The sequence below is a fragment of the Gouania willdenowi genome, chromosome 18, assembly GCF_900634775.1.
Source record: "Gouania willdenowi chromosome 18, fGouWil2.1, whole genome shotgun sequence".
Taxonomy (NCBI): Eukaryota; Metazoa; Chordata; class Actinopteri; order Blenniiformes; family Gobiesocidae; genus Gouania; species Gouania willdenowi.
In genome coordinates, this window is record NC_041061.1 from 5,947,718 (window position 1) to 5,966,538 (window position 18,821).

The following is an 18,821-nucleotide window of genomic DNA, read 5'->3' on the forward strand; positions in this document are numbered from 1 at the left end:
TAACATGCTTTTTTTAATTTAGTCATTATCTCAATATTGTCAATTAAAAACTGTAGTTAACGAAAACTACGACAGAAGTGTTTAAACGCTGCACTGTTGAGACTTTCAGTAGATTTAATGTTATTGATAAAGGGTTAGAGAAAAAAAAGAGAAAAAGGGGCGGGACGTGTTGGCAATTGAGCCAATCAGAAGTCACCTTAGAGATTTATTAATAAAAGTATGTTTTAATTTTAAAATGTCGATCCATAAGTATTGAAATGAGGAAAAAATCTCTTAATCACTGTAAAAACCTTTTAAAATGTGTTTTTTGGCGATTCCGGCTGCAATTCTTCTCTAATCTAGTCGAATAATCTGTTTATTGACTAAAATCTATTAAATAAAGACTACATTTTAATCATAAATCTAGTTTATAGCCCTCCAGCTCTTCTGGTTTGGTTCAAGAGGTTTGGATCCTACTGGGATTGGTTGCTGGTGTTTTTCCATTTTGTAATTATAACTCTGCTGTTACTGTGCAGGAGCAGCCGTGTCATCATTAGATTAGTAAAGCACAAAGAGGGGTTGCTGCTCTTACTTTGAATTATATAAGACACAAATTAAAACGCAACACTAATAAATGAAAATACTGAGCAGTTTTTATCTGAGATAATAAAGAAAACAAGTCAAATCACGATTTCAGCAATTGCATGCTAAAATAAAGCAATCAACAAAAGCAAAACCGCGCATCTTAGCAGGAAATTCAACATGAATTTCTATCAAGTGCAAAAGTTCTTCCTCTTTGTTTGTAAAACTGAACTCCTGCTGTCAAAACTTTGAGGCGATAGTGCGTCCGTTTCAAAATAAAAGCCAATTAGTTTTTGTTTCTTGCCTGCCAGCTTCCAACCCCTACCTTTATTTTCATGTCAACACAGGAAAGATCCAAATCCAGTTGAAAAACAATAAATAGTAAGACTGAAGTATCCCACTGGAGTATATTTCCAAGTTTCCCAAGATGCATTTGGAGCCTACAACAACAAAAACCTAAATCACACTGAGGCTAAATATCTCCAACTTTGAAAGTTCTGAAAACATTTTAAGTGAGAAAGTGATGATTTTACATTCCGCTTGCAATGCATCATGGGGCGGGTGAGTATGACTAGAGTACCCCTAGTTCACATTTCAAAAATGTCCCCATATAATATACATACGGGTATTTCATGCGTACTGAATCTTTCCATACTATCATACGTACTCATTTTCAGACTCGGTAAAAGTCCTACGTTAGTATCCAATTTCAAACATCGGATAGTCCGCCTCGTTTGGTTGGTACACGCAAACAAAGTTTAGAGCGAATCAAAGAGGTGAAATCTAGAGCATTTATTTCTGCCGGTCTTGGAGCGTTTCCAATTGAATCCTAGAGCGGTTAGGTACGCTGTGTACACAACTGTGCCCGGAGTGGTTTTAAAACAGGAAGTATCGAGATGACGTCGAGTGGACGGCATTGTGAGTGGTCAGGAAGAACCGGCAACGGCACAAAACAAGGCTTTAAAATCACCAAAAGCACGGCAACTTGTTGCTGCTTCATGCGTCTTTGTTGAATGTCGTGGAAGAACAAAACGGAGAAGGCAGAACTTTCTGCTAGTGTTGTTTCGATGCCCTTTTATTTATTTTTTGCTTCCCAATGACGATATCGATACCAGTTGCACCGGTATCGGCCCATACATGCCGATGCTGACGTGTTTAAAAACAGATATGACCTGTTTTCGTGTGTAAGGGACGTTTGTTTGTTTTTCGACGACATTGAAAACGCAGCCCGGCGATTGGTTTAGAGCGGCAGCCTTTGAAGAACAGTTTGATGCTCTAAATGGCATCTGTGTGTTATTAGTTAGTACGTGCTGATACCAATGCCAGCTTTTAAATGTTGTATCATGGACCCTTCCGATACTAGTATTGGTATCGACACAACATTCGCTTCAGTGTCTGAGAGAACGCCTTGATGTCCCGCCCCCAACAGGTCTATTTCCTCTCCTGCCTCTGCCAATCTACCAGAAGGTACGCCTCTACGTTTGTGCTTGTGCATTATGAAACATAACAAAGTCGCATAACTACAAAAAATACACATTTATTGTTAGAGTGCCATAACACTTTAAAACATGTTTATTACCTGTCCATCAGAAATGTTGCCAAACCCTGGTCCGTTCAGAATCCTTTTAAAAGCATCAAGTCCCTCCCCCTTTGAAAAGCAGCTCCAAGATAAATTCTGTTGCGGCCACAAAGACGTTTATCCACATGGTTTGTACCAGACTTTTCTTTTTTAGTAGAAGCTATTATGCGTTGGTAATCGTGGAATGGGTAACTGGAGTTTCGGAGCGCTCCTCCATGACGCTATGCTCAGGTTGATGCCTGTTTGCTGTTGTGACGGTGCACGCGCATTCACTTTGATTGACAGTGGCCCGCTCCAGGAAGTCGAAGCCTATTGGCTGGGCGAAGTCGGTGCTTTCTTGCATTTGTATAGGGGTCTATCAATCAATCAATCAATCTTTATTTGTATAGCGCCAAATCATAACCAATGGTATCTCAAGGCACTTTACAGTAGAGCAGTCTTAAGGACGGACTCTTCATTTTATGGATACACACATATGCATATATACGTATATACACATACATATGTATCCCACACCCAACATGAATTCATCATGGCGGCAAGGAAAACCTTCTGTTAAGCAGCAGGAACCTTGTGTGGATCCCATTCCTATGATGAACAGCCATCCACGTTATGCTGTGTTGGGTGTGTGCAGAGGAAAGGGTGGAGACAGAGCCGCTGAGTCTCTGTAACTCCACACTGAGGATCCCACGGACCTGCAAGACAAAAGCCAGAAGGAGTACAGGAGCAAACACACAAGGAGTCCCACCTTGGTCTATAGGACAAAGGTGGGACTTGTATACATTAATGTATATGAATAACCACCAGCAGTAGACCATCGTAAAAGACTAGTTTTTCATTTTAAAAGAATGATACATAAACATAGATGAGAGCTTCTTCTGGTTTCTGTTTCTCTGCCTAGAGAAGTCTATACTAAAGTAATGGCCTCCTTTAGTAGTTAGCTCATGCAACTGCACCGGAGGCTGTTTGGAGCAGATCAGAAGTTGTGCTCTGAACGCAAACCGAGCCAAACCAAGGTGATGATATTATTCTGACTGAGTCCTGGACTAAACCGATGTGAAAGCACCCTTAGTAACTTTGTAAACATGCAGAAGTCTGAGGCTAAATTCTCTAGAAACCATGAACCATCTGTTGGAGGAAAGCATTCATATGAATAAACCTCTCTGGATGAGGTGGATTCCTTCAGCACTGATGATAAACCACTGAACCAGGTTCACTGTAAATGAGACGTTTTAGTCCCGTCTCTGAGGACCAGTCGTCTGATGAAGCTGTCATCGTGACGTCCTTGGTTTTATTTGATCCGTCACGTCTGATGTGTGTGAGTTTAAGGACCCACAGGAGGCCGGGTGCCTCAGTCACAACGGCTGATGATAAAGGTCCCAGCACTGTCGTAGGGATTTGCGTCTTGTCAGGTTTGGTGATTGATTGCACTGAGGGGAAGGAAGCACGGAGCTGATAACCTTGATTTCACACCCTAGCCTTCTTAAACTCAATTTAGCCACACCAGGAAAGTCTGACCATAAGAAGACGATGTGTATTATAGCAATAAAAAATGCAATTTGACATGGATTACACCTAAAATATCATTATGGCACAAACTGAATCCTCACCTACATGTTTATGGAGCGATATCACACATTTCCACAGTGTTTTTCCTTCAAAACAGGTGGCGTCATGTTTAGCAAGTGTAGCAAAAACAGACGTGTCAACACGCTCATTAGCTTTGGACCAATAAAGCAATTTATAATTTTTTAATGTATGGTTTTTTTAAATCATTTTGTGCATTTCTATTGTAGATTTTTATGTCATTGGAGTCATTCTGTGTGGAATTTTGTCATCAATTTGGGGGTATTTTTCATTAATGTATGGTTTTGCAGTCATCTATCATTTAGTGTGTATTTTGGAGTTGCTTTGTTGATTTTTGTTGTCATCTTTTGCATTTTTCTGCAATGTATGTTTTTTGGAGTTGTTTTGCTTATTTTTTTTTTGTAGTTTTGTATGTTTGTGTTGTCTTTTTGCTTATTTTTGTTGTAATATGTAATGTATGGTTTTCGAGTCTTTTTGTGTGTTTTTGTTGCATTTTTGATTAGTTCTGTCATTATTTATTTTGCATTTTTCAGTAATGTATGTTTTTTTTTTAACATTTTGTGTGTTTTTCTGTCATTTTGTGTGTTTTCTGAGTTATTTTGTTCATTTTTGTTGCACTTTTGTGTGTTTGTATTTTTCTGGTTTTTTGGAGTAATTTTGTGTATTTTTATTGTAGTTTTGAGTGTCGTGTTTTTCTTGCATTTTTGATTACTTTTTTTATCATTTATTTTGTATTTTTCAGTAATGCTTTTTGAGTCATCTTGTGTGTTTTTAGTCCTGTTAGTTTGGAAAAGCACAGGCTGAATGCAAACCGAACCGAATCTTGCTGTTAAAGCCATCGTCTTATCTCCGTCCAGTCCTTGAATGCACCATCTTCTCTGTGGCATTCCCAAATGGCATGGCTCAGGTGTTTGAGTGCCAACCAATCGACCCCTGGCATTTCCTCTGCTCTCAGATGGAGCCGGAGCTGAGCTCAGCTGGCCTTTCAGAGTAAAAGCCTTTTTTATTTTATTCCGAGGCTCTTTGATCTCTTGCCGGTGTTTACCGACCCGAAGGCCACATCTCTGTATCAGTCTTTGGGATGCACTTAACGAAAGATGAAAGGCAGCACGTGGGGAGATGCAGGTGAGATGACTGTGAATCAATAATGGAGAGACACAGTCAAGTCAAGTTTATTTACAGTATGTAGCACCTTTCATGTACAGGGCAATTCAAAGTGCTCTACACAAAACAAAGAACAAGCATCACAGTAGAGCTAGCACACCATAAAAATTTAAAAATGGGGAAAGTCTAGGCATATGATGTTATTTACAGTTGATCTGTTTTTGGTTAATTAATGTTGACATTTCAGTTAAAACATTTCCAATTGGTTCACTAATTATATATAAATATATACAAATAATTCTGGACCTATCAGTGGCTTTTCAACACATACAAGAGTTTATTATTTACAAGAATTGAATTTTACATGTTCTGCTTTGATAGAGTTGTAGACACCTTTTTTGGGACTTGACCCGGTCTCGACTCCCAAAAGTCTTCGTCTTGACTCCCAAAAGTCTTCGTCTTGACTTGGTCCTCAACTCCCAAAAGTCTTGGTCTTGACTTCCAAAAGCCCTGTTCTTGACTCGGTCTCGACTCCCAAAAGTCTTGGTCTAGACTCCCAAAACGCTTGGTTTTAACTAGGTCTCAACTCCGAAAAGTCTTGGTCTTGACTCCCAAAAGTATTGTTCTTGACTCCCAAAAGTCTTGGTCTAGACTCAGTCTTCACTCCCAAAAGTCTTGGTCTTGACTCGGTCTTGACTCCCAAAAGTCTTGTTCTTGACAATATATTGACTCCCAAAAGTCTTGTTCCTGTTTCTGTTTCGACTCCCAAAAGTCTTGGTCTTGACTAGATCTTGACTCCCAAATGTCTTGTTCTCTTGACTCGGTCTTGACTAGGTCTTCACTCCCAAAAGTCTTGGTCTTTACTAGATTTTGACTCCCAAAAGTCTTGTTCTTGACTTGGTTTTTGACTCCCAATGTCTTGGTCTTGACGTGGTCTCGACTCCCAAAAGTCTTGGTCTCGTCTTGGTCTTGGTACATTCTGGTCTCGGCCAAGTCTTGTCTAGGACACTGTGGTCTTGAGCACAACACTAGGTGCTGGACCAACGAGTGCATGCAGGAAAAATAACCCTAAGGTGGTCATAATGTAACACTTTACTAATTGTACAGAGTGGGAAGACCTCTAACGTCAAATGAATGAATAAACAGTTTTTATTTGATTTTTGATTGCTCCCTATTTGCATTTCCTATCAATAAAAAGCCTGTTTGCTCTCTTCTGTTTCTATTTCTTTAATGTCAGTGCTATGTGAGTTCATATGATTGTTTGTGGTTGTGTTTCTTGGCCTGGAACTGAACGAGTTCTCCTTCATGGCTTTGTTTTCACTCTGTGTGTTTGTGTTTTCCTTTTTTGGAGGAAGTTCAAGTGGTACCAAGTCATCAGCGAAGAGGCTCGTGTGTGTGTGTGCGTGTGTGTGTGCGTGTGTGTGTGTGCGTGTGTGTGTGCGTGTGCGTGCGTGCGTGCGTGCGTGTGTTGTGAGGGTTGGTGTGAGAACAGAGTGGAACAAAAATAGCAAAGCATTATGAAGCATCTCTAAAGTTTGTCCATCAGAGGAAGCAGCGCTAACCTCAGGAATATGTGACGTTTGATTAGGAAGGATGAAAAAAGATATATAAACAATGACATCAGAGATGGACAACCTTTATCATAGTGGGGCCGCAAGTCACAATTAGGACCAATCAGAGCATTAATACAGGAAATAAGAAAGGATTTGTTTTGTATTGGGTTTTTTTCCTTTCTTTTTTGTGTATTCTCGCTCTTGTTTTGTGTGTTTTTGAAATAATTTTCTGCTAATGTAGGGTTTTTGTGAGTTTTTTTGGCAATTATATTGTCATTTTCTGTATTTTGATTGTAGTTTTGTGTATCATTCTGTGTAGTTTTGTTTCATTTTTGTTTACGTTTGTCATAATTTTTTGGTATTTTTTCAATTTCTGTTTTTTGGAGTCACCATTTGTGTTTTTCTGTCATTTTGCGTGTTGTTAGAGACGCTTTTTGGTTTTTGGGGGTATTTTGTTTCTTATTAGTTGCGTTTTGTGTGTTTTTGGGGGTCATTGTATATGTTTGTGTTGTCATTTGCTGTATTTTTCTACAATGCATGTTTTTGGATTCATTTTGTGCATCTGTATTGTATTATTTTCTGTATTTTTATTGTGGTTTTGTGTCTCATTGGAGTCATTCTGTGTGTTTTTCTTGCATTTTTGTTTACCTTTATCATCATTTTTGGGGTATTTTTCAGTAATGTGTGTTTTTTCTCTCATTTTGTGTATTTTTGGAGTCACTTTGGCATGTTAAGGTCTTGCATGGACCTGACATTTTGTCTTTTTTGAAGGTGTTTTCAGTGTCATATTAAAAAAAAAAAAAAAAAAAAAAAACATTTCTTTTTGTGTGTTTATGACAGACTCTTCAACCTGACCCTGAAGAAGTTGATCATGCTAAAGGAGCTGGATAAGGACCTCACATCAGTGGTCATAGCTGTGAAACTGCAGGTACGCTGACTTTTAGTCAGGATAGACGCTGAAACGTGTCAGCGGAGGGTTAAAAACCACGGTCAGAGATACACTTCCTCTAATGAACACAGCTTTTTGGAAAATCACTCCACAACTCTGCCAGGAAGTGCACGTTTAATTGTATATTTAAAGGTTACAGTTAACAAAACCCAACAACTTTAAACCTGTTCATGTAACCTGGGGAACAGTGTTTATTAGACAAACTATAGATTTGTTCGGATTTATTTAAAAAAAAATGAAAAAACAGGGTAAATAGTGACCAGAGATGGACAACTGTTACACAATCGGGGCCACAAAGATTCTACATTTTCAACGTTAATGTCAGCATTTAGAATAATGACAAATCTGAGCATTAATACAGGAAATTAAAACTGCTTTGTTCATTTTTAGTGTTTTTTTGTGTATTTTGGTGTCATTTTGTGTGTTTTTGGTGTTATTTTGTGTATTTTTGTAATTAAATGTGATCTGGATGTCCTGTTTTGTCTACTTTAATTGGATTTACGAAATTTTTTATTTTTTATTTAATGTGTACATTTGTCTTAATCCAGATGTTGTTTTGGATGCCTCATGGGAAAATTATGATTTGACTTTACAATAAAGAGACTTTTCTTTTTGTCTGTTTTACTTATAAAGCGTGGGAAAAAAGGCTGGAGGTTTGTGATTGGACACTGGCCTGTAACCATCTGTTTGTGGTTTATTTCTGTTCAGTGTCCTGTAAGCCCATGAGGGCTGGGCACATATGTGCAAAAATCAATCAATCAAATATTTGTATTTCTGATGTGTTTTAATTGTCATTTTGTGTGTGTTCGGTGTCAATGTCTGTATTTTTGTAGACAGGTTTTGTATTTTTTGCCATTTTGTGTGTTTTTAGTGTTGTTTTCTTTCTGAATTTTTAGTGTCATTTAGTGTGTTTTTGTTGTCATTTTATGTGTTTCTGGGGTTGTTTTGTGTTTTCGTTATCAATCTGTGCTTTTTTTTGTTATTTAGTGTATTTTTGTTGTCGTTTGTGCGTGTTCGTTGTGGATTTGTGTATTTGTGTGGTCCCGTTTGGTATTTTTTTGTCATTCCGGTGTGTTTCTGTGGTCATTTTGTGTGTTTCTGTGGTCATTTTGTGTGTTTTTGGTAACATTTTATGAATTGACTGAAGGGATGAGGTAAAAAAAAAAAAAAAAAAACCCACCTTGTTGTAGATGATTATATTTTTCTTTCAATCAGTTTCTATGTCTGTGTCTCCCACTCAGCTGGTGTCAGCGTGTGGTTGATGACTGTTCATTGTTGTTGTTGAAGCTGTGAACCAGTGCAGATTGTTTTCCTTCGTGTCTCCTCCTCAGGGCTCCAAGAGGATCCTGCGCTCCAATGAGATCCTGTTGTCCTCAGCGGGACTGACAGAGACTGACCTCCAACTCACCTTCTCCCTGCAGGTACATTCAAAACAACGTTCCCAATGTTTGCTTTGGTTCTTCTTTCTTTCTTATGGTGCATTTCCATCACATCCCCCCTCCCTGTGGATCCAGGCAGAGCATGACTAATGTGTTTCCCATTAGGGATTCTTCTGCTCTATATCATCCTTTCCTGTTTCCATTGTTGTACATAGTGCTGCTAAAAGGTCAGAAAGTTGCACCAGGATAGATAAACTGTACATTGTTTATTGATCTTTAACATAGTCTCTGCAGAGCAGCAGCCAATTAAAACGCAGCTGTCGGCTCAATAAACCACATTACGGGGAGTCCCTTTTGTCCCTGTTTCAGTGAGAATGCTAACGCTGAGTTAGCACATTGTGAGAGTTGAATGACACCAGAGACAAAGTCATTAAATGTGAGTGGGTTGTGCAACAAGTTTGACTATAAAGCTTTCTTTGCGCCCCCAAAGAAGAAATGCACAAATTGACTCCATGAAACAGAAACACACAAAATTATACTAAAAACACACAAAACGACAACAAAAAAAACAAAAACAAAACGACAACAAAAACACACAAAATACAAAACATGACTAAAAAATACACAAATTAACACCGATCACACACAAAATAACAACAAAAAAACAAGAAAAATTTACAAAATAGCTCCAAAGACACAAAATTACAACTAATTCATTGTGGCCCCCAAAGAAAAAAAACTGCACAAATTGACTTCATAAAATATACAGAAATATACACAAAAAGACAGAAAACGATAACAAAAACACACAAAACGACACTAAAAACACACAAAACAACACTAAAAACACACAAAACGACAACAAAAACACAAAATGACACTAAACACACAAAATGACAAAATAAATACAAATTATGACTACAAAAATACACAAATTGACATCAATCACACACAAAAACAGCAAAAGTATACAAAAATAGCTCCAAAAACACAAAATTACAACTAATTAATTGCAGCCTCCAAAGAAAAAACATTCATAAAACATACAGAATTACACACAAAATGACTCCAAAAACACACAAGAGAAATAATAAAAGTACGCAAAACATCGCAAAAATATAAAAAAAATAGTTCCAAAAACACAAATATACATGCGTCTTTGGGGCTCAGCCTTTTTCACCACTCCATTGAGGCCATTGTAGTTTGCCTCTGTGTCTTATAATCATTTATTGTTTATTAGTTTTTCACCATTAACATAAAAAACATAAAAATCATTGCATCAGATATTATGATATATTTATTATGCTGGATAATAAATAATATAACCATTGAGTAATCATGGAAGAATTGGACCAAAGTGCATGGGATGTCCTAAACATGTGTTGAAATGACCCGGTGGTTATTCTTGTATCTGCAGTATCCACACTTCCTAAAGAGGGACGCCAATAAACTCCAGATTATGCTGCAGAGGCGGAAACGATACAAGAACCGAACCATCCTGGGCTACAAGACCCTCGCTTTGGGTCTCATCAACATGGCCGAGGTACGCAAAGACCCTTTTATTTCCATTATAAATTCATTAGAGATGTTCAACAGGTTGTGCTGATATTGTTTAACATTCAAAGTGTTAATATTAGTTTAAAAATGGCAAATAATGGGCCTGACAAATTTTGAATGTGGTTAAAGTGGGAAAAATAAGCATGAAATATGATGAAAAGAGGTTAAAAGTAACAATAATGGGTCAACACATGCAACATTAGGAGGGAAAAGTGGTGGAAAGTGTTTAAAAGTGCCGAAAATGTCTTAAAGGGGAAAAATGTGCAGAAAAGGTATTGAAATTTGATGGACAAGTGGCAGAAATGGGAGTAATGTAGCAAAAATGCATGAAAAAGAGCAAAAATATGATGGAAAGTGATTAAAAAAATAGGTTAAATATGGCAAGTTTGGTGTAGCTGCAGAAAAACTGTAAAAATACGGCAAAATGGGTTCAAATTGTTCAAAAAATATTCTTAGTTTCTTGAAGGCAGTTTTTTAACCTCTGATGTAGAACCCACACACGCACACACACACACACACACACACACACACACACACACACCAGCCGTAGATCACCTTTGCAGCAGGAGCTGGAGGTTAATCCGACGCGTCGCCTGTTGTCTGCTGACTCAGCAGTCTCACCCTCATCAGCTCGAGTTCACGTCCCACACGATCCGAGCGGACGACCCGACAAACCGCCGCTCATCAGCTCGTTTCCCTACACGCACACACGCGCCGCTCCTCCTCACAAAGCCTTTTCCTGACCCTGAAATGTGTCGCGTTACACAATGGACGTCTTCTCACATTTCATGAACTCTCCACCTTTTTTTTTCCTCCCTTTGACATTCAGTCACTTTGCTGAACGCTACGATAATGCCTTTTTAAATTTACTTAATGCTGATCTTCATTTAAAACTCAAAGAACGGTCGGGACTAAGAACAGCTGGTTGTACCATCTGGAAACAATCAGGACTCTTATACTTCCTGGAAACAGTCTGGACACAAACAATCCGGTTCTACCCCCTGGATCCGGTTATACCCCCTGGATCCGGTTCTACCCCCTGGATCCGGTTATACCCCCTGGATCCGGTTATACCCCTCGGAAACAGTCGGACTTAAAGGGTCCGGTTATACCTCATGGACACAGTCTAACTGAAACTCTCTATGTTAAGAACCTGGAAACAATCAGGACTAAATCGATCCAGTTAAACTCTCTGAAATTGCCAGGGCTCAAACGATCCGGTTCTACCATCTGGTACCAGTGAGGAATAAAACAAGCTGGATTTACCATCTGGAACTTAACGATCTCAATATACTTCCTGGAAATATCCAGGCCTTCAATGATCTGGGTTATGGACCCGGGTTGCAGATGGACTTTAACAATCTTTGTTAATTGAAATGACTTAAACTAGTGCAGTGCCCGTCACAAGTATGTATTCATATAGTGGGAGGAGCTTAAGTAGAGTTGTCAATTATGTCCAAATGAGTATGTGTTTAAATGTTGGATGCACAAAGAGGTGTACATACTCTACTCTAGTGTTATTAAGGGGTATATTTGTGGTTATAACGTAAAATAGTGTGTGTGACTTCCCTGGTTTCATTCTATGGGACATGAACATGATAAATTAATAAATAAAGTTTGTACTAATGCGGCGGTTTAGGTAGAATATGATAAAAGACACAAATTTGTTTATATAAAACTATTTATTTAGCATTTAACATTTCTTAGTGCAGGGGTGCTTATTATCCAAGGTTAGTAATTAATATACAAACATATGTAGCTTAACGAGCAGACTGGGAGTAACTTCATCTATAAATCGTGTGTGTGGCTCACACTTCCACAAGAAACATTGTGTGTGTGTGCGTGTCTCGCTACCTGTCTATTTCTCTTCCGTGGGCTCACTCTCACGCGCGTGCATGCACGCATTGGTGACTCACATCTGGTTGAAATGCACCCTTCCCCTCTCTCCGGTCTAACCCTCCGTCCGGTGTGATCCGCGTTGATTCCGAGGTGATTATAAAATGAAAATAAACGTTTTGCAACACCAAATAAGTCCAAAATAATGGATGCACAAACTTGCGCACGTTGGTTTTCGCTCCACGGTGGGCAGTGATTGGCTGTAGTGCGTCACGTGACTAAAGGCTCCGGCAAAGGACGATTGTTTTTTTTGGTTTTTAATGAAATGATTCATTGAATGTACCATTACAGTCCAAACAAATCCGACGTCGCACAGCTTTGAACCAAGTTGCAGCTATGTAGCAAGTATGAGCTCTGTCTGTCCCTGAACACCAGAGATATTTGAGCCACAGACACGCACAGACAGACAGACAGACAGTCCTTGCTTTTATAGAGAGATGATTGAAATGGCCCTGATCAACTTAGTGACTCGGATGAACCAGAATCCATAAAAAGATCTTTGTTTACAATCACACATTTCCTCCTCCTCAGTGAGTCAAACCGACACCAGCAGCAGAAAGATTTCACGGAGGTAAAGAAGAAGTGAATGTAGGCGGAGAAACGTCTCTGCTTGTGAAAAAGAAGAGGCTAAAATTGATTCATGAGCTTGTTTTTTTCTGCTGACAGAGAAACTGCAAAGTGCTTGACAGAGGTCAAAGGGCACCATCGCAAACGTGTTGGTGTAAAGGACTCATTCTTTCTTCTCACACACAGTCAAAGTCCATTCTTTTACAATAAATGATTGGATTTTTTTTTACTGTGGGAATTAAATTGGTCTGAATGGAGACCCCGAACCAGAATCAGTGTGACACGTATGCATGAGACCACACATGGACCTCATGCAGCCCCCGGACTATCAAAGTAAAAGCACAAAATGACTCAAAATATACACAAAATGACACTTTGTGAACACTTAAAAATGACAGCTAAATATTGAAAAGGACAAAATTACAACAAAAATCTATTTTAATTACAGATAATATACAAAATGACTCATAACACACAAAACAAGGGGGAAAAAATGACAACAATGATACACAAAAGGATCCCAAAAACATACAAAACTTTCAGAAAACGACAAAAATACACTTAAATAATAGGTAATGTACAAAAATACACAGAATGACTGCAAAAACCCAACAGAAATAACAGAAAAACATAAAAAACGACGACAAAAATACATGAAATGACGACAAAAATAACAGAAGAACACACAGAATGACAACAATGATACCCAAAAGGATCCAAAAAACATACAAAACTGTCAGAAAAATACACATAAGAACAACAAAAATACACTTAAATAATAGGTAATGTACAAAAATACACAGAATTACTCTAAAAATATACAAAACGACAGCAAAAATACATAAAATTACTGTAAAAATAACAGAAAAACACACAAAATGATGAGAAAAATAAACAAAATGACCCAAAACATACAAAAAATACTGAAAATTACACAACAAAATTACACTTAATAGGCAATACACAAATGACTCATAAAACACAAAACAGCAACAAAAAAAAAAATACAGAATAACAGAAAATGTACAAAATGATGATGTAAATACACAATAATGACTTTAAAAAGTTTTCTGTATTAATGCTCTGATGATGTCATGAATGTTGATAATGTGGCCCATGTCATTGTTAGTGAATACTCATGTTTTCATGTGTTGTGTTGTTGCAGGTGATGCAGCATCCCAGTGAGGGGGCTCAGGTCCTGGGTCTCCACAGTCAGCTGAAGGACGTCTCGGTGCCAGTGGCTGAGATCAGAGTTTACTCTCTGTCCAGTCAGCCAATCGACCACGAGGGACCCAAAGCTAAGCTGTCTGGTCCGTAGCTCAGCCCCAACCCCAGTGTTAGAACCTCCGTCTTCTTTATTTCTGATTCTCAGTGGTTTGTCGTCCTCAGATCGATCCCCGGACATCGACAACTACTCAGAGGAAGAAGAAGAAAGTTACTCATCAGAACAAGAAGGCAGTGACGACCCCATTCATGGTCAGGTGTGTTCAACACAACCATCATATTCCACTGGAGCTTATTATGGAAACCAGTCCTTTCACACCATTAGACCAACTTTTTATTACATATTCCAGTGCTCGTCCACTGTTACACAAACATGCTCGTGTTGAGCTATTTCTTGATCAATATAAATAAAAAACAACCACATGTAATATCCAGTGAACATGCATCATGTTCTATTTTAATAATTAACGTCTAAATGTACAAATGGATGTAAATAAATGTAGATAAGTGCTTTTTGTAAGCAATGTGAGATTTATGAGGGTCTCTGCAAATTAACTTTACAAGCAATGTTTTTAACTTTACTTTTAAACTTTAAACTTAAACTTTACTTTTGAGTTTTACATTTAAACTTTACAATTAAAATGTACTAATAAAATTGACTTTTTAAATTAAAATTTTAATTTTACCTTTAAAATGCTAATTATAGGTTAATGCTAGGCTAATGTTAATGTTAATGCTCGTTAACGGAACTTTTAAACTTTACTTTTAAAACTACAATCTTATATTTTGCATTTGAAGTTTACTTTCAAACTTTACTCTTAAACTTTAATTTTGAGCTTTACATTTAAACTTTACAATTATAATTTAATGCTAATGCTAATTATAGGTTAATGCTAATGCTAGGTCATAGCAATGTTTTTAACTTTACTTTTAAAACTACAATCTTATACTTTGCATTTGAACTTTACTTTTGAGCTTTACATTTAAAATGCACAATTACAATGTATTATTATAATTTACTTTTTAAATTTACATTTTAATTTTACCTTTAAAATTCTAATTATAGGTTGATGCTAGGCTAATGCTAATGTTAATGCTAGTTAACGGAAATTATTTAACTTTACTTTTAAAACTACAATCAAATATTTTGCATTTGAAGTTTACTTTTAAACTTGACTCTTAAACTTTATTTTGAGCTTCACGTTTAAACTTTACAATAATAATGTAATGCTAATGCTAATGATAAGTCATAGTAATGTTTTTAACTTTTAAAACTACAGTGTTATACTTTGCATTTGAACTTTACTTTTGAGCTTTACATTTAAAATGTGCAATTAAAATGTATTATTAAAATTTACTTTTTAAATTTAAATTACAATTTTACCTTTAAAATGCGAATGTTAATGCTAATGCTAGGTCAATGCTAGTTAATGGTAATTTTTTAACTTTACTTTTAAAACTACAATCTCATACTTCACATTTGAACTTTACTTTTAAACTTTACTATTTAACTTTACTTTTGAGCTTTACATTTACATTTTACAATTAAAATGTTTTATTAAAATTGACTATTTAAATTTAAATTTTACCTTTAAAATGCTAATGTTAATGCTAGGCTAATGTGAATGTTAATGCTAATGCTAGGTCAATGCTAGTTAATGGTAATGTTTTTAACTTTACTTTTAAAAATACAATCTTATACTTTACTTTTAAACTTTACTCTTAAACTTTACTTTTTAATTTTTAATTTTACCTTTAAAAATTACTTTTAAATTTTAATTCTAACTTTACTTTTCTCTTAAACTTTTCAACTTTACATTTAGAATTTAAGGAGTGCTTTGGTCTAAAAGTCTTCTGATTTTTAAAAAATTTTAAATTTTGTTTGTAATTTGATGGAATTTTGTACGACCCCTAAAACAAATACACAACACAAAAGAAATACACAAAATTACTCATCAAACACACAACACAAAAAATGCACTAAATTAGTCCAAAAACACACAAAGTGACAATAGAAATACACAGATTGACGCCAAAACCACACAAAATACACATAAATGATGCTGAAATACACATTACATTCCTGCCTTCCATGTTTTTTTAGTATTTGTACGACGAGGATGAGGAGGTGAGGAAGAAGAAGCCCAGGCGTAAACTTCCCTCTAATGCTTCCAGCACCAGGGTAAGAATATAGTTATTCACACCTCAGTGATTTCATCAAACACACTGTATTATTTACACTGTAATAATGTAAATGTAACACAGTAGTGTATTAAATATAGTGTAGTGTAATAAATGTAACATATGTAACATAGTAGTGTATTAAATGTTGTGTAGTAATGTAAATGTAACATAGTAGTGTATTAAATATAGTGCAGTAATGTAAATGTAACATATGTAGTGTATTAAGTGTAGTGCAGTAATGTAAATGTAACATACTGTAGTAGTGTATTAAGTGTAGTGCAGTAATGTAAATGTAAACATATGTACACATTTACCCTCCCATCGTTCAGCGTTCCCACATGAAACGTAAATAAAGATGTAGAATTGATTTTGAAAAACTATTATTTATAATATTATTGTGAGGATGCTGGAGGCATTCTGCTAGCTAATGCTTGCTAATACTAATACTTGACTAAAGCTAATGCTAGGCCAATATTAATACTAGACTAATGTCATTGCTCGTGTTAGGGAAATGCTAGTTAATGCTAATGTTAATTATAGGCTAATGTTAATGCTAATGCAAGGCTAATGCTAATGCTCGGTTAATGCTAATGTTAATGTTAATGATTATGCTAGGTTAATGCTAGTTAATAGTAATGTTAATTTTAGGCTAATGTTAATGCTGGTTAATGTTTGTTAATGCTAAAGCTACCCAATGCTAGGTAAATATTAATGTTTAAATTTAATGCAAATGTTAGATTAATGCTAGTTAATGCTAATACTAATTCTAGGTTAATGTTAGATCATGCTTGTTAATGCTAAAGATAGCTAATGCTAGGTTAATGCTAATGTTAGGTTGATGTTAATGGTAGGCTAATGTTCAGGTTAATGTTAATGCTATTTTAATGTTAATGTCAATGCTAATGCTAGGTTAATGCTAGGATAATGCTAATTCTAGGTTCATGTAAATGCTAATGTTAGGTTAATGTTAATGCTAATACTAGGTTAATGGTAATGCTAATGCTAGGTTAATGTTAATGTTAGGCTAATGTAAATGCTAGATTAATGCTAGGTTAATGCTAATGCTAATGTTTGATGGCCTTGGCCAGCATTCTTTTCAGGAAATGCAAATATTCTATGATGGTTATTTTCTAGGCATCTTGTTTTTACTTTGTTTTTTTAACATCTTCAAAAGAGTTTGTAAAAGTAAAAAGTCATTATTTTTTTTCATTCTTCAAATCAAACATTAGACAAACAAAACAAATACACAGTAGCTTTTCTCAGCCCAGTCTGTGTCGTTACTACTTTCCCTCTGTGTGACATCCGGAAAAATGATGTCCATTACCGGCTGTTGTTGTGAGCCATCGAGTGTAAACACACACACACACACACACACACACACACACACACTCCTCCTCGGTGACGCTCTTTTCTCTCCACAGCAACCCAACATCAAGCAGAAGTTTGTGGCGTTGCTGAAACGCTTTAAAGTGACGGACGAGGTGAGTAGTTCCTATTAATCACTGATGTCACACTCCTCCGTGCTGAAAACACTCCAGTTTAAGGAAGTGATGCGTGTTTTTGGAGTGAATCTATCTGAGTTTGATGGATTAAGTGGATAAATAAGGACATAATACATTTGCTAATAAAGTTGAAATGTCATTGCAAGGATAATATGCTAAATTTTCTGGACTATAGGTTATATATATTTTCAGTTGCTTATTTTTACCCTTTTTCTGCAACTACACCAAACTTACCATATTTTAACTTATTTTCATCTCTTTTTCTTGCCATATTTTTGCTCCTTTTAATACATTTTTGCTACATTAATCCCATTTCTACCACTTCTCCGTCACATTTCAATGCTTTTCCTGCAAATGTTTTTCCACTTTCATGACATTTTCAGCATTTATATAAACCATTTCCACCACTTTTCCACCTAATGTTGCATATATTGACTCATTATTATCACTTTTAACATCTCTTCACCATATTTCATGCTTATTTTTGCCAATTTAACCACAATCACGATTTGCCATGCCCATGATTTGCCAGTTTAAACTAATTGTTCCAGTTTTTGACCACTTTAATTTGAAACTTTTAAACAATTTCTGGGGTTTTTAAAATCCCATTTCACCATTATTTTGGGTCACATTTTATTTCTGATTAAAACAAAGATTTACATTTTTAAGATGACTGTATACTATGGCTGAGAACCACTGCATTACTGTAATGAGGCTCTGCTGCTAGCCTGCTATGCTAACTGTCCATTAGCTTTATTTTACCGAGTTGAAACCAGAGTCTGTTTTTTTATTAACTATATGGTGCTGCAGACTCTCGGAAAATAAATCCATGGATAGGTCACGCTGTAATATTAGTCACTTTGAATGAAAAATAGTGACTTATATTATGGAAACCAGGCTTTTAACCTGAAGGAAGGAAGTTGACGAAACACACTTCCTGTTTCGTTGCGTCAATCCACCACAATGGTGTTGATAAAACAGACCTGGGTTACAATAAAGTGACAGTTTTGGTGATTTTTTTTTTAATCCCACTTTTAAGAAATGATGCATTGAAGACTTAAAACTATATAAAGGTTTTCAGGCATGTGTTGGTGATGATGAGGAATGTCAGAGACCTGGATCAGTGTCTCACTCTGTCATATCTACGAGGCCTGCGGGCACACATTCAGCGCTGAATAC

The 18,821-nt window shown here is 36.4% G+C and overlaps 1 protein-coding gene across 2 annotated transcripts in view; it reads left to right on the forward strand.

Annotated features, from left to right (window-relative positions):
• The window catches only part of pacs1 (phosphofurin acidic cluster sorting protein 1), a 73,181-nt gene that overhangs the window by 38,406 nt on the left and 15,954 nt on the right, over positions 1 to 18,821 (forward strand). For both annotated transcript variants that reach the window (XM_028474416.1, XM_028474417.1), the window contains exons 2-8: positions 7,225 to 7,312; positions 8,665 to 8,754; positions 10,130 to 10,255; positions 13,898 to 14,042; positions 14,122 to 14,213; positions 16,061 to 16,138; positions 17,562 to 17,621. In XM_028474416.1, the coding sequence (XP_028330217.1) occupies positions 7,225 to 7,312; positions 8,665 to 8,754; positions 10,130 to 10,255; positions 13,898 to 14,042; positions 14,122 to 14,213; positions 16,061 to 16,138; positions 17,562 to 17,621 (679 nt within the window). The remainder of the gene's footprint in view (positions 1 to 7,224; positions 7,313 to 8,664; positions 8,755 to 10,129; positions 10,256 to 13,897; positions 14,043 to 14,121; positions 14,214 to 16,060; positions 16,139 to 17,561; positions 17,622 to 18,821) is intronic.